The sequence below is a fragment of the Serinus canaria genome, chromosome Z (genome assembly GCF_022539315.1).
Source record: "Serinus canaria isolate serCan28SL12 chromosome Z, serCan2020, whole genome shotgun sequence".
Classification (NCBI taxonomy): Eukaryota; Metazoa; Chordata; class Aves; order Passeriformes; family Fringillidae; genus Serinus; species Serinus canaria.
In genome coordinates, this window is record NC_066343.1 from 38599077 (window position 1) to 38614492 (window position 15416).

At 38.7% G+C, this 15416-nt stretch overlaps 1 protein-coding gene across 4 annotated transcripts in view; it reads left to right on the forward strand.

Annotated features, from left to right (window-relative positions):
• GOLM1 (golgi membrane protein 1) overlaps window positions 1-15416 on the forward strand; it is a 36805-nt gene that overhangs the window by 14082 nt on the left and 7307 nt on the right. For all 4 annotated transcript variants that reach the window (XM_050986651.1, XM_030236697.2, XM_030236696.2 and 1 more), the window contains exons 4-6: window positions 4264-4318; window positions 5298-5400; window positions 11689-11815. In XM_050986651.1, coding sequence (XP_050842608.1) covers window positions 4264-4318; window positions 5298-5400; window positions 11689-11815 — 285 coding nt within the window. The remainder of the gene's footprint in view (window positions 1-4263; window positions 4319-5297; window positions 5401-11688; window positions 11816-15416) is intronic.

The window sequence follows — 15416 nt, forward strand, 5'->3', positions numbered from 1 at the left end:
TTCACATGGTGGTAAGAAAAAAAAAAAAAAGGGTGGTCTGAGGCTAGCTGAACTAGAGAGGAGGAATTTAGTGCATGTGTAATTTGGAGTTAACTCTGTGACAAAACAGAACCTAGATTGCTTTTAGTACAGGCTGTGATGCAAGATTGAGTCTCGTATTTTTGGCAGAACCACTCTGTAGAAACAGAGGAGGTTTTTTTGGGGTTTGGGTTTTGTGGGTGTTTGGGTAGTTCATTTGTTTGGTTGTGTGGTTTTTGTTTGGGGTTCTTTTGTTGATTGGGTGGGGTTTTTTAAGTTTATTGAGGAAAAGTGCAATTTCTGAATGTAATTCCGTTTGTTGGGAAATAGGTTTCAATGAACAATATCTCCTCCATTTTGAGCTTAAAATTTGTTGTAAGGCTTACTTAATTGATGTGCTCCCACTGAAATATAAATGAATGTTCATCACAATGATCAACCTTAAAGAGAAATATTTCCTTAAAAACCTTATTGGTGAACTTTTTCCCCACACACTAATACTTAGTTTAGCTGTTAGTCTCTTGGCCTGGAACCAAAAAGCCTTTTTGTGGCAAGTTCTCATGTTTTAACACCAGCTGGCAACTAAATATCATGCAGACACTTCCTCACTCTCCACATCTCCCTCTGGATTTTTGAAGAAAACTCTGTGTTGAGATAAGAACAGTTTGATAGCTGAGGAGAATAAAACCCAACAGGAACAAGACATACACAATCCAGTTGCTCAGCGCCTGCTGTATGGTGCTTATAACTTGTCCCCCAGCAGCTATTGATGCCTCCTGGCCAGCTCCCCCACTTTATGTCCCAATGTTCCATGTTAAGGAATGCCCCTTTTGCCAGTTTGAGATGCCTGACAAAGCTTCCTCCTGGTTTCTTGTGCACCTGCTGGCTGGCAGGTCATGGGAAATGGGCAAATCCTTGCCTTAGTGTAAGCACTGCTGAGCAGTACCTAAAACATCAGTGTGTTGCCAGCATTATTCTCATGCTAATCCCAGAGTAGTGTGGGGAGTTGTGGGAGCATGCAAGACAGAACCACACTTTCTCTTTGCTGGAAGGACTTAAATCAGTTTGAGTTAATCATGGAATAAGTGCCCTGCTTTTCCTTGATTAATTATAAATGTCTGTTTCTGCATTTGTAAGTCTTAACTTCCCATCTTGCTTTATTCGCAGTTGGTTTTGTTCTTACCAGTTGAGTTACTGATCTTGTGGCTTATCTTTGTCTCCTTTGTGCTATATTTGTGTATGTAAAGCCCCTTTTTTCTTAAGTTTTAGTGTTTATGCTTATCAAACTATTTGCTTTTTTCTGTTGCAGTTATGCTTTTATATACATGCTCATTATGCTTTTACATCCATCACAGTGTTAGAATATGTCAGTGTTAGAATATGTCAGTGTACAGTGGGTTAGCTTGGTTAGTTGTTAGTTCAGTGTACTTGGGTTAGCTTGGTTCTTGGTAGTAGCAAATACTAGACGAGTTACTGTAGTAATTTCTCCAAGGAATGTGTGTATGGAGAATACTGTTTGGCATTATTCAGATCAAATGCATTTACATAGTCCAAAGTATGTGCTCAAAACAAATACTTCAAATAATTTATCTTAAAGTTTCCTCATCCATATTTCTGCATTATGCTTTATTATTTTTAAACAGTAACTTTAGCTTTGTGTCTCTTAAGTGGAATAATACTTATGCAGACATGTTCTGTGGTGAATAATAAACAAGTCTTCAGCTGCTATAATTAAAAAATTTGCTGTACAGCTGGAGCAATTTTTTCCCCACACTACTGGTGGAAGTGTGACTTTTGAGTTTTGATGTCTGAAGCGCTGCTGTCTACAGCATTGTCTCCAATCAAAAGACTTGTTTCTCTCGTCTTTGGTAGTCATAAGGACTTCTGTGCAAACATGTTTACAAATAGAACAAGCCGGTTCTATATTACAGATTTACTGTATCACAGAATATTAGATTGTGATATGGTGATAGGGGGATTTTCCAAAAGCTGGATTTTTTTGCTCCTGGGGAATATAGCTATTGTTTTGTGGGCTAAATGAAGTTTAAAATGTGAGTTTCTTTCTAGAACTGAGTACTGGCATGTGTCTGCTGAGTACTTCCCAGCAGGTTTTATTCTTGATCAGCGTAAAACCCCAAAAGTAAGTAATGTTTGCTTAATTTACAGCCACAAGGTGAAAATTAGTTAACACTTGAATGATATGAGGAAGAATGGAAGGCCTGATGTTATTGACTTAGTCTGATTGGAAGGTGTCAGTTGCAGAACTGTGCTGTAAATTATTAGACAGTATTTCCTGCTCAAGTTAAACAGCTAACTAGGATTTAACAGGTTTTTGCCTGGACTGTTGCCAGCATTCAAGGACATAGGTGTGGCATTGCCAAAAGGAAGTTTTATATGCAATCCATAAAGACCAAGGCAGACTTATTTTTTTTCCCTGTTGTGATTCAAAGAGACTTTTTTTAATGTGGAAAGTAATTTTTCTTACATCAGCTAATCACAGTTATTATTGTCCTAGTGTTCAAAACATGTAACACTTGTATGTTTTACTGTCACATAAGTGATCCTGCCATTTAGGAGTTTGATTTTAAGGACACCCCCACCCCCCATTTGCTCCCACTCTTCCCTCCCATAAATAGAAGCAAAACTAACAAAACCCCACAAAAAACTGTAAGAACATAAAATTATAAATTGCTCTATCGTACTGATTTTTCTACTCCACTGACAGTTTCTGGTAATGGCCAATGCTGGATTATCCTGAAAGTGGTAATCCTGGAACAGCCTGACTACATTGTCCATACAATAGCAAAACTTGGAATTTCCAGTGAAACATTAATTTCCTTTTCCCAATAAACCAGTGAAAACAAATGAATTTCTTATTTACCCATCCTATGAGAAAGGAGAGGGAGAGATATTCAACGATTCTACATATAAGTCATTACTGTTTTTTGAGTTTCTTTTTGCTTGAGCATGATGTTTTCTTCTTGAGGTTTCACAGTGGTGTTCACAAAACAGCTGTACATGTAGAATGGTGTAGAAATACTTAGCAACAGCTGAATGGCCACCTCTTTGAAGTGTGACTCTTTAAAGGATTATTCAAAGACAAATCTGCTACTCTGCTGGGTGCTATTCCACTCAGATTTATTGAATGCTGCACTCATGCAATCAACTGGCTCTTATTACTGTAGCCTTGGGAAGAAAGGCACCAACAATGCTGTCAGTGTTTCAGGGTGACTTGGGCAGAGAGTGCATGCTGTAACTTCTTTTCGGGTGTAGACATACACACACACACATCAATACTAGAGCAGAAACTTTGGGAAACAGGGGAGTTGATTTTCTGGGACCATTGAAGAACCCTGAAGTTTCCCAGGACAAGTATGATAGGGGAACTGAAAATGAAGCCTGAGAAATACTTTCCTAAGACTGGACTGGGTGGTTTCTTAAGAGTCAGTGGATCTCTTTTTTGTGTTCTTAAGAACTCTTCTGCTAAAATCAGGCTTGCTAAATGTTGAACATTACTCTGAGTTATCCTGACATCTGGCTCAGGAATAATTTCACTTAACCATGACTTGATTCATGTGTTTTGGGGAATGTGTGTATATGAAGTGGTAGATGGAGATTGATGAAAGAATAGATGAAACGTGTTCCTATGTTGACTACCTCTTCAGAATGAGAGGGAGAACAAAGTGAAGGAATGGAAGAAGGCCACTCCAACAAGAAAGCTATTGAGAAGATAAATAGAAAAGGGATACGATGCAAGGGTTTCACATTGCTTTCATGGAGTTTCTTTATGCTGAATGATTACTGCTTTCATAGCTCATCTTTGCATGCCTGAATGCAGGTGTATTGACTCCTGAGTGAGAGGGTAATTGAAAGTGAGCGGTGATGTTGTATTCTTCCTTCAAGAGATAAATACAGTAAGTTTGACTGTAACTCCAGTCATGAGATGAAATTAGAATTAAGTGACAATCGATTTTAGTATCTATAAATTCCTTTAAATTCTTTTTGATTTTTGTAGTGGTATCTTCCCCCACTCCCCTGTACTGGAAAATTCCCTATACTGCAAAATGAGTGGTTTTTGCAGTAGGAGATCTCTAAAGCAGCTGAAAGTTTTTATTCAACTGACACTGTCACAACTGCGACACACAAAAAGTAGATCTTGTTACAAGTGCTTTGGTAGGTGTTGTCTATAATGGTAATACAGGTCCTTTGCAATTAAAACACTGGGGTTTTTTCTGCTTCTTTCAGGCGGTGCTGATGAGTAACATCACAGTAAATGATCGATTGATTCAGAGTCTACGAGGTATGTTGTGGTACCACTGTGGCTCTCTGTCGTATTGATTTTTAGGCCCCCTGTTTTTAAGACTTGCATTTTTGTGGTCTTTTGAGAATGCTGCCTTTCTTCAAGTCATGGGGGTGGTACAAGAGCTGCCATGCCTTAGATACTTCATCTGCATAGCTCCAGTTAAGTGTCAGTCTAATCTTCCTCAGTAATAGGGGGATTTGTCCATGTAGTGCTTGATATAGTACTCCTGACTCTTATGATATAATATGAATAAAACCAAGTTATTACATTTTTTCTTCTTTTTACCGGGCAATGTATTCTTACATTCTTCCCTGAGGTGTGGGGTCATGCATTTTAGCACCAGAGGAATTCACAAATCCTATATTAAATAAAAAAGTCAGTCTAATTAATTTCTATTCATGGTAGTGCTTCAGAATTGTTGCTGGCAATGTATTCTGGAGGTACGTGGGAATGAATCCTATAAAGAAGTATGTATGTCGTGGTATTGTCTTCTGATGCCATTTCACAGAGGTTTCTATCAGGAAGAAAACTCTAAATCATAGATACTTCTGTTACTAAGGAACATGGGTATAAATTACATATTATTCAGGGAAGCATTGCAGGCTTGTCTGTATATGACTGATAAATGTGAATGCTGTTTCATATTGTGCTCTGATTATGATTTCACAGACGTAAAGATTTTCTAGACTGCAACTTAGCAGGGTTTGCAAATCAGTTCTGTGTATTCCTTAAGAGGAAAAGTAGGTAAAAATATGTATTATATTGTTTTTGCCAATATATTATGCTGAAAGATTATTCTTACCAGATCCCACGCACCCTTGTTGAATAAATTCAACAATTATCTCTGCATTTGTGTATGAAATGCAGTTTGCATGACAGATGAATTAATTTAGCATTGCTATTCCTTGATGTTTCTGGTTTAGAATCTGTATGTATAGGTCTATTTTAATGTGTATTTTAATCCTGCTTTGATCAGAACACTTGAAAGAATTACAGACGGAATATGGAAAGCTACAGCTGGATATTTACTGGTTTCAGAAGAACCAGACTAACCTTCAGAGGAAGTTCTCATATGACCTGTAAGTATGTTCTTTAGGAAAGATGACTTCCCAAGTTATAGATGACTTGGTTATAACCCAGAGTACTCTTGTGTTAGCTATAGCTCTGTTAGTAAAGTCACGTTTTTAAAGAGATGGTAACATCTGACTCATCTAAAATTGCTTCCAGTTGATCTTGGAGAAGAGCATTAACTTGCCATTGTTTTTCATCTCTGTGTCCAGACACTTCTTGATGTTCCTTCTATTGCAAGAGGATAAAGGTAGCAATATTATCACTTAAGAATTGTGTGGGAAAATTGAAACATGAAGAGGTTAAGAAGTGTGAAGAAGTTTGAATTAAGATAGGGGAATACCTGATGAGAAGCTGTATCTTATTGAGCTGACAGAGGTATTCTTAGGAATTTCTTGGTACCATCAGACTCATGTGTTCTGCTTTACATGACATACCTAGTCATGGCTTTTTCTTGAGATTTCCCACTGACTTTTAAAGCTCGAATAACTGAACGAAAGTACTTATCAGTATCCTTACACTAAACACACATTTCTGGTATTTTTTAGGAATTTCTCCTCTGTTCTTTCTGCTCAGTAATATTCTTGTTTCTTCTACCTGCCTTCACAATCTGTAGTATCTTTCCCCTAGTGCATAGATAAAAAAAAAATGGGATTTGCTGTTTGCATGTTCTCATAATGATCTTCCATCAAGAATGTAATTGTTGTAGTGATAGGGTTTTTTGCAGCAGCCATTGTTTAGCCAGGTTTTGTAGGAATTATAACTGAAAGTGGAACATGACACTCAAGGAACTTGAATTCTGCAGGCTACACTTGAAGTAAACATTTTCTTATTTTTATTTTTCCCTCCATCTTAGAATTAAAGATTAATGCTAGTGCTTCTGTGATACTTATTGATTACCAGTTGGTTGTCACCTTTTTTTGGATTATTACTCATGTAATAAAGATTACCTAGATGAATTGTATTAGTGGAGAATTTAAGACTTCTAACAAAAAAGTAGAAGGAAGTTGGAAACTTTAGTTTGTACCTGCCTTTCAATAAGCTGTGTTGCTTATGTGTGTGTGTTGTGGATTGAGAGGAAGTGAATTTTTTGGGATGCTGTGTTCAAACTAATAGGTGCTCAGATTTGAATATTGGCACCTGGTGTGGTCCTGAGGACATGGATACGCCTCTGAGAACACAGTCCCAAGAGTGAGAGACTGTGCTCTTTTTGGAATTGGGCAAAGCACCCTTAAAAGGAAAACCCTAGAAGCAGCTCAGGTCCATGTGCAGTGGTGAGAGCACTGGACATGAAAGGAAGATGTCACAATGGCAAATGTTCTCCGGGTGGCAGATGTTCTCTCCACATTCCATGTGTGACATGGAAACACAAGAGGTTTCAACTGTGTTTCCTGGGGAAGCCTGTGGTACAAGAGGGACTTCTCTCTCCTTGATGAACTGAGAATTGATAATCTGAAGGGTGGTGATGGAATGAGAGTTGGTGATCTGAGGGGTGAATGTATTGGAAATTTGTGGGGGGAGGAGAAATGTTTTTGGAAGGTTTTCATCCCGAGTTTTGTGTGTTACTTTTATAGTTGTAGGTTAATAAAGGTTTTTTTCCCTTTTATTCCTAAATAATAAATATTCCTGCTTTGCTCTTTTTCTCATCACGTCTCACAGCAGACACCAGAGAGGAGGCATTTTCATGGAGGCACTGGCATTGTACTAGGCTCAAACTGTGACACTGTGTTAAGGAGCCTCTTCTCCCTCTGTGTTTGATGTGTACCCTGGTTGTTAAGCAATGTGTGTTGGCTGTTTAGTTAAATGACAGGCCTGAGACCATGGACCTCTGTTGATTGTTCTGCACTGAACAGTCACTGAAGCTGTTTTCCAGTGTCTTCTTCTGAGATCAGCAGGAACTAATAGATCTGTATATAGCACAGATATATCAATTTGCTGGACAATCATGCTTCACATGAGAGATACACCTGTTAAGCACTGGATTGATATACATGTGCAGGGAAGTGATACATGGCAAATGTAGTTAGTCTGGCTTAGGAAAACTTGGAGGTTTATCACCCATGTCTGGTGAAATGTTTACAAGCATGGCTGTGTTGAGGAAATCACTGACAGAGTACCCCTGCTTGTGGTTGTGTACCATAAAGAATCCCTCTTTGTTTAACAGAGGAAGGTTGTGTTTAGACAGCATAGCTCCAAGGTGTGGGTTGGCTCAAGGTGGAGAGCCAAGCATGATACAGTGGTAAAGATGGGTTTGCTTTTATGAGGCTGAGTGTAGAGACAGGTGTGATAAATCAACCATGTGGTAGATGAACAGAGACTCAGCTAGCTGATCTGCTTCTGCTTGGTCTTGAGGTGCACCATTCCCTGCAGAGCCTCCATGGGAGTCTGTAAAGGCAGTTATCTCAGCCAAGGAGCAATGCTGTCTTCACTAGCTTTACTGCAAAATGCTTAAATGTTCATTTTCTATTTCTGTACTTTTTTCTTAAGAGTACCAGTGAGGAAAACAAACTTTGGACTCAAATTTTCATAAAATAATTTGTAGCTTCAGTACTGTGCAGTATTCACACAGTTCTAGGAGGAACATGTATTTTTAAAACATTGCTTGTGTACCTTTAGGGAGGATGTTGGAATGTTAATAGTTCTCTGCTAAACTAATTTACACGACTAACTTTACATTGTGTTTAGGTAATTGCAGAAATGGATATTTGGTGGTGCTTGGCTACTTATGTTCCTCTTTGCTATGTGCTCACTTAATACTGTCACTTTAAATGCTTACAAACAGCCTTTTCCCAATGTAATTGTGGGCTTAGAAAAATAAGAGTTATTGGAAAGACTCCAGATGTTATTTTTAATCTGTCTTCCTTCCTCCCCTCCTAATTAGGAATAAACTGCTGTGTTGCCTCTCTGTTATCTGCCTTGCCAGGAAGTGGCATTAGACCTGATTATGTGCTTCTTCATTTTACCTGGGTTTGCACGGATGAAGGTTTTGCACCTTAGGTATCAAGTACACTATGTCCAGTGCAAAAATAGAGAGACCATATTATTTGTATAAAAATAGTGAAAATGTTATAAAAATATGACAGAAGTCAAATGTCTTTTTCAAATGGCACGTTGTAAATCACTCTTTTTAAACATTCAGTTACTATTCCGTAGAAGACAGTGGTAAAAGCAGTTGTGCATATGGAATACATAGGAACAAAATCTGTGAACTTAGAAGAAAAAAATTATTTTTTCTTCTTGTACCAGAGTCTTGAAGCTTATCTTCAGGCTTAGTGTTTTCCATGCAAGTCAGCAGGAGCTATCTGGTCTTACTGGTGTTGTGTGCAAAAGGAGCGTGCTTTCCTCAGCAGTCAACTTCACAATGTACCCTTGGTGTACGTGCTGGGCCCACTGCTGTCTGGTCATGGTTAGAGCTTCTTCAGCAAAGGCTCACACCAAGCCTTCTCTCCTGCAGCAGCCAGAGTGAAACAGAAGCCTCTAGACTCATCTTTTGAAGTTGTTATTGAATACATTCCAATATTCAAATGCAGTTTTGTTCCTAAGAGCTTTGTTTGTTATATAACTGCATCTTTAGAAATCTCACTGTATGTGAAAAGTGTGATAATTAGTGTATAATATTTGCAAATCTGACAAGTGCAAGAGTGTGAGTGGAGGAGGAATCTCATTTGGTAGGGTTGAAAGGAGGAGATGGTAGATGCTCTGGAGAGCAAAGATACTCTGTTTCTCATGCTGGGCCTAGGCAAATCCAGCAGCCTCGCAGGGGAGAGGCTACACCTCTGTTCCTGTGCTTGCAAACCACATCTGAAGATGGCCAGGTATGCAGAACGCATAAAGCATGAGTGCACACAACACTTTCCTGAGAGTGATTGTCTGCTAGTGCTAGTGCAAAACGTGCTGTGGGGTTGGTCTAGATGGGCTGTCCCTCCTTATGAATTTGTAGTTTGGACTCTTCTCCACCTTTGTGCCTTTGTGCTCCTTTAGGCTCTTGGAGATGATCCTTGGATGGGCTGGTGGCTCCCTTGATAGGCCTGGGAGGAGCTGGGAAAGGTATTATTTGGGCTCCTTTGTGAGTGCACAAGTGAGCTCTGTGTCATAGAATTAACTATGTAGTGCAGGAGAAATCATGCCAAAGAGACTCAATTTAAGAACATTAGTTTTGCACATTTGAAATGGCATAGTGATGGGATGAGGTGGAGAAACTGAGGCTGTCCCTGTACTCTAGAAGTTGTTTGAATACTCTACTCATGAGTAGAGTATTCAAATCTCCTTTAAAAAAAGAGAACTCTGTTACAGATAATAAGCTTAAAATGGTGAGGGTTTGTCACAGATGTTAAATGAACTTTATTTTCATGTGCATTGTGGGATCAAAGTGCAAGCTTTCTCAAATGCTCTGTCTCTGACTTCAGGTTGTCGGTGTACTGCATCTTTTTCAAACTTGCAAATGGTTACACAATTAATATGTCCTTTTATTTCTTGGAAAATAGTGAATGTGAGTATAACTCAAGCCTATGTTGTTTTACTGTCTTTGATGTTCACCAGTTTAAAGCATGACTTATTTGGTGACTCTTCCATATATTAGCACTGTCAAATCAGACTTCAGAAAAATGTCTGGTCTACAAGAAAACACAATAAAGGTAATAAGTCAGTCAGCATATCTGTCTGCTATTGTTCTTCCTTTCTAGGTGTGAACTACAGAAGGGATTTTTTGCTTTTGAAAGGCAGGGCTGGAGAAAGGTGAAAGTGCAATAAAAATGAGTCACTTGCTGTGGTAGAATGCACGTAGCCTGGAAACTCCTTTGGATTACATATTAGTTTATTTTCAGCTTGAAAAACTGCAGCATGCCTGTCTGAAACAGCTGCTGTTGCAGAATAACCACTGGTCAGAGCCAGAATACGGAGAAATTCACCCCTCTTCTTAGTCTTGGCAATGGAGATGAGAAACTTGCAGTATGTTGACCATGCTGTTGTACAAAGGTTGCTGGAAAAGATTTTGAATGTAGAAAGACATTTGCAACATCTGTAGCTAATTCTCTATGTAAAAACTGGAAGTAACCTTTGAGTGGAAAAACAAAGTAGAGAAAGAAAGGAGAAAAAGTTTAAAAATCCCATCACACTTCTTTGTTGCTAGACCCTCATGGAAAAGAAAATGTGGTCCCCGGCCAAGAGCCTGCTCCTTCTTGGGCAGGCTCTCCAGGGCAGTGGATACTGACACTGACTGTGATTTTTCACCATATTTTCCCCTAGTGCGAGATATTTGTTATTGGGATCCACTCAAACTGCTGTCCCTGTTCATACTTGGGGAGATATGATGACTAGTTTCTAAGACTTCTGTGTGTGTGTGTGTTATGGGGTAATGCTTGTCTTGGTTTGTTATTCACTAGGTCTTGTTCTTCCTCTGATATAAACTGATATAAACTGAAAGCTGTAAAACAGCTAATGAAGAGAGTGGGAGAGAAAGGATGATCTTGCCCTAACTGCAGCCACTTGTCTTGAGAAACGTGTTAACAAAATCCTGGGCTTTGCACAGAATCCTCAGCACATGCACAGAAGGGGAGAACACAGCTTTAGGAAAAACACTGCTGCAAACAGCAGACCTTACCTAGGAGTTAGGGAGCTGTGAGGGAAAGGTAGGCTGCATGGGTGCAGATAGAACACTGCTGTCACAAAGGCTGAGATCCTAATGGTGCTGTGTGACTATTAGAAGTTTGTAAAAGATACACAGTGCTTGCGTCTTTAGAATATATTCCTTCTGGAGTACAGTAGCTACTAGCAAGCTCCATTTCTATAATACATGTTTTGTTACATCTTGCAGCACTGCATTTTGCTGAAATATTGAGGAAGTGTGTTCAGTTTGCTAACAGTAGATTACATCTGTTTTCTATTTTAACTGGTACTTTTCTGTTTTGTCTTTCTGGCTAAAATCAAAATACAAATTTCTGTTATCATACTAGAAATGCTTCAAGGATCAAAAATTGATTTTAACTTACCTGGACTTGACTGGTTAGCAAAGACACAATGGAAAAATCATGTATCTTGTTGAGTTGGTCAGACAAAAGTAGTTTAAATTAATTTCTTCCACTGAACTTGCCTGCACTATAAATTTGTCCTTAGGACTTAGAGCAATGCTTCATTTTTTCCTAGTGACTTCTTGAATGTAAAACTAGGTAGTAGAATTAAGGCAATAATAGAACATAAAGAAAAAAATAGATATATGAAGAAAAAAATTAGATAGTTTTACAAAATTACACTATAGAAGAATCTAGATGAGACTTAATGGTCTTGTTCGTGGTTTTTTTCAGCTCACAGTGCATCAACCAGATGAAAGAATTAAAAGAACAATGTGAAGAAAGGATAGATGAACTTAGAAAAAAGAGTAGTGATGTACCACAAATCAAAGAAAACAAAGACTTCAGAGAAGATAGTCAGGTATGGTTTGGATAATTTCTTGAAAATATTTTTTTTGTAATTGTTAATTGTTGCTTCACTTTTCTGCTATCTCCTATTACAATTATCCCATCTCATTAAATTTTTCACCACTTCAGCATTTGTTGAATATTTCTGATCTGTGGAAAATGGGATGATTTCAAGGACAGAACAAGGAGATGTCCTGCAGGAGATTCCATATCACTGTGTCTCTGAGATGGGCAGAATTTGAGAGGTGGTGCCAGAAGTGGTGTGTGTTCCATTAAGGAATATTTACACTACTCAACTTTCCAATTTGGAAGATAATTTATCTGAGAAGGAACTTGAGAAGTTTTATTGAAGCCCCTCTGCAGGACAATTTCTGTCTCCTGCACAAAAGTGCACAGTTGGAGGCAATTTTTACTCAAAGCAGATTATCTGTGAGGCAGGGCAGGTTATCTCTTATCCTTTTTCTATATTACTAGGATGGTCTCAAATGAGCTAACAGATAATATAGCTACTGCCTAAATAATTTCTGTCTGTTTGTGTTCCCTAGTATCTATGGTAGTGTTTCTTTGGCCAAGCTGTAACTTTCTCAGTTGTTTGCTTGTGCAAGAATTTCAACCTTTTGCTTTTATAAAAGTATACTTAGTTATAGTTACTGCAAGATGACCCTGACAAATCTATGTATGCTTTTGTCCAGTGTTTTAAGCTGGAGTAATTCCTATTTTTAAGATGTATTTGCTTATGTAATAGAAAGTCTATCTTAAAACAGAAATAAAATTGAGTGTTGGTTGGTTAATAACTAAACAGCTTTACTTAGAGCTCTGTAATTTGAAGAATGATATATACTTCTTGGCTGAAGAAAATACAACATGTTCAATTACTATCTTTTTATCCAACTACTTAAGTTTTTCAAAATCAGCATTTACTTTTTGAATCTATTTGGCATTAAGAATTACTTAGCTAAAAATTTATTGTAAGTAAAGGGATTTTGTATGTGTAATTGAGATGACTACTTGCTGTTAAGTCCAGGCTCAGTATTTTGCAGAAGAATTCATGCCCAACAAAAAGTGAAAAATGGTCTTATGTTCAGTTTCTGATGGCTTCTGCTATAGAGAGTGATCTTAAGGAGCTGAATTATTTATAGAACAGAACCATGTGTAAATACAGCATTTTTGTTTTACTGATTGAAGGAAGATGGAGTTCTTCTTTACTGCAATAACCAATCTTCTTCAGTAACATTTGCTTATCAAGCATTGGTAGGAGTTAATGCTAGATTAGTTGCTGATACTGGGCTTCATGGTATTGACACAAAAAGATCTTGTTCTGCCTGGCTTTGATGGAAATTAAATGCTTTTCAAAACAGCCAAGTAGTAATGCTGCAACTCTGGCTTCTTGGTGACTTAGCTACTTCTTTCTGAGAGCATTTTTCCAAGTGACTGAATGAACATTTGACAACATAGTGTTTTACTGCCCTCCTTAGATAAATGGGAAACTACAATCTTGACAGTACCAATGACAATTGGTAACAGAAAACAATTCTGTCAACTGTGAGACTTCCTATACCATGAGATTGCCCATTCATTTGTATGGTACCAGACACAAAGAGGTTTGTATCTCTGAATGTGCATATGCTTGTTCTTTCTCTGCTTTTGGCTTTTAAAATTTTTTCTTAATGGAACAAAAACAAAAATGCAGCAAAAAACCTCCGTGGAACAAATGGGTTCTGTCCACCAAGCTGGTATGAGGTATAGAGCAGAATGGACTTCGTGTGTACTTCATGTTCAGTGGTTTTGTGAATTGAATTGACATAGTTCTCTGCCAATTATAGAATCATAACATCATTAAGGTCAGAACAGACCTGTAAGATCCTCTTCTAAGTCCAACCATTAACCCAGCAACGCTGTGTTCACCACACAGCTGTGTCTCCAAGTGCCAAATTTTTGTGGCACACCTTTGGAAAACTTGCAGGAATGGTGATTCCTCTGCTTGGACAACCTGTTCCAATGCCTGACCATACTTTTAGTGAAGAAAATTTTCCTGATATCCAATCTAAACCTTTTCTGGTGCAACTTGGGGCCATTTCCCATTGTCCTGTCTCTTCTTACCTGGAAGAATCTGACCCCCACCTCAATACAACTACCTCCTTTGGGGTGGTTGTGGAGAGCAGTGATGGTAATGCGGTGAGTTGATGATGACTGGGAATGCATTCTGGTTTCCAATGACCATGGAGCCATCAACTGTAGCTTCTTTGTCCCATTGAAGTCCCTGATGCAGGGCTGCCAGGCAGGTAATCCCATGTCTGACCTTATCTTTCTGTTTTCTTTTTCTGTCTTTTTCCTCTCAAGTCTTTCTGTTTGCTTGTTCTCATAAATTAATCCACAAACAGCTCAGCTCTGCTGTTTCCCCTATGGGCTTTACACCCTTATTTAGTGTTTCTAAGATGACAGTGGGGAAAGAATAATTCCATATATCAGGGCAAGCAGGGTCTTGACTGCTTGAGCAATGACCATGAAGAGAACAACCTGAGTGCTACAAGGGGTACCATATGAACCATAGGGCTACATTAAGGGAAGCATGGCCATCCCATCTTTTCAAACCTCTTCTACCTCCACTCAACTCCAGAAACATGCTGTAGCTGGAGAATCACGATTCTCTACAGGCAGCTCCAGATTCCTCTCCTGGAGTATGGGTGTCTTAATTTCACCTGTGTGAAAGCCCCTGGGTACATCCCTCAGTTCACTGACCATCTTTCATTTTCACCTGGAATTAATGGTGAATCATAAGCTGAGTTCTGTGTCTCTCAAGAGGGATGGTATAAACCTACACCCCAAATACCTTATTCCTGTAATCTGGGAGTAATTTATGGGGAGGTGGTGACATGGCACCCTGTTCCCCATGCTATAGATGAGGGGATTCAATGACAGGGACAGCACCAAGTGCAGGACTGCCAGCCACTAGATCCAGAGATGGGGAGGGGATGGAAGGGGGCCTCAGGTAGGCAAACATGCCAACTCTGTCGTACAGGGCCATGTGAGGGAGCCAAGGCCAATGGAAATAAAAATCATACATAAAATTTTAATTGCCCAGATGGAAGATCTTCAAGACAGTGTACATCTTAGGCTTGATGTCTAAGTGAGTCAGACGCTAAGAGCAGTCCAGCATCAGAATGTAGTACATTCTTAAGCAAGCTCCATCATGTTAAACAGGTATTATTTTCTAGTTGGTTAATTTACACTTTTCTTAATCCTGCATTTCATAAAGTTTCAGACCAGTTATATACAAACCTTACTCAGCTGAAGTCTAATGATGACCAAATTCAGTTTTCTAGCCCTGTAGACTGTTAATAGTAAATGGCATCTGTTTATGTGCTTCATTGACCCTGACACAGTAGCAGAACAACAGTGACTAAATGTGTGGTGTTACTGTTCTGTAATGCTCTGAGAATAACCAAGGACAGTAATCTCATCATTAGCTGCAGTTAAATAAGGTATGTTAAAATTTTCCTGATGTGCTGTGCTGTTACATAGAAACACTACTGCATATTCAGAATTGTACAGCACATCTATTACCAATAAAAATTTCAGTCCAAATATTTCCATGTGTGTTGGGATTTTTTTTC